The following is a 602-nucleotide window of genomic DNA, read 5'->3' as shown; positions in this document are numbered from 1 at the left end:
GCTTTCTCCCAGGAAGGCAGCCCTGAACTTCCAGCGATGTCTGCTGGTGCAGCTCGTGCTCCACCAGAGGTGAAGGAGACACTGGGGACAGCAAAGGGAAGGACATCACTTTTTACAGGTGACTGGGACTCTTCACACCCACCTCTTGTTTTATTCCCAATGCTCTCAGCCCCATCGAGAGGGGAGAAAAACGGAAGGGGTCCAGGTAGGCTTCTGCAACCAGAGTGCTTACCTGATAAAGAATACCCAGGAGGACTTCTTCCTTTCCGAGTTACCAATTTAATAATATATTTTATTTTTTTTTCTTTAAAAATAAACCCTAAGCTCAGCAGGTTAAAGATCAGTAGTTTTAATAAGTGCTCTTTTTTTTTTTTTCCCAAGGTTGCAGCTGCAAAGCCACTCTGTGCGTTCGAGGATCAGCAGTACCAGGGCAGGGGCCGGGGGAGAAGGCATCACTGCATGTAGGCGTAGCGCCAGTCCTGCAGGGGCACGTGCGTTTCTTTGATGGCCTGGGGAGACGTCCAGCGCAGGATGTAGTGGGGACCCCCAGGTTTGTCGTTGGTGCCTGTTTTAGGGAGGGGAAAAAAAGTGACCACGAGATG

The 602-nt window shown here is 50.2% G+C and overlaps 1 protein-coding gene across 1 annotated transcript in view; it reads right to left on the bottom strand.

The window, feature by feature from the left end:
• Window positions 1-452: 452 nt before the first annotated feature.
• ALDH4A1 (aldehyde dehydrogenase 4 family, member A1) overlaps window positions 453-602 on the bottom strand; it is a gene marked incomplete at its 5' end in the record, with an annotated part of 9187 nt that continues 9037 nt past the window's right edge. Inside the window, one exon of the mRNA XM_009866028.1 lies at window positions 453-565. Coding sequence (XP_009864330.1) covers window positions 453-565 — 113 coding nt within the window. The remainder of the gene's footprint in view (window positions 566-602) is intronic.

The sequence above is a fragment of the Apaloderma vittatum genome, unplaced genomic scaffold (genome assembly GCF_000703405.1).
Source record: "Apaloderma vittatum isolate BGI_N311 unplaced genomic scaffold, ASM70340v1 scaffold36923, whole genome shotgun sequence".
NCBI classification, from domain to species: Eukaryota; Metazoa; Chordata; class Aves; order Trogoniformes; family Trogonidae; genus Apaloderma; species Apaloderma vittatum.
This window is presented reverse-complemented; position numbering and strand designations above follow the sequence as displayed.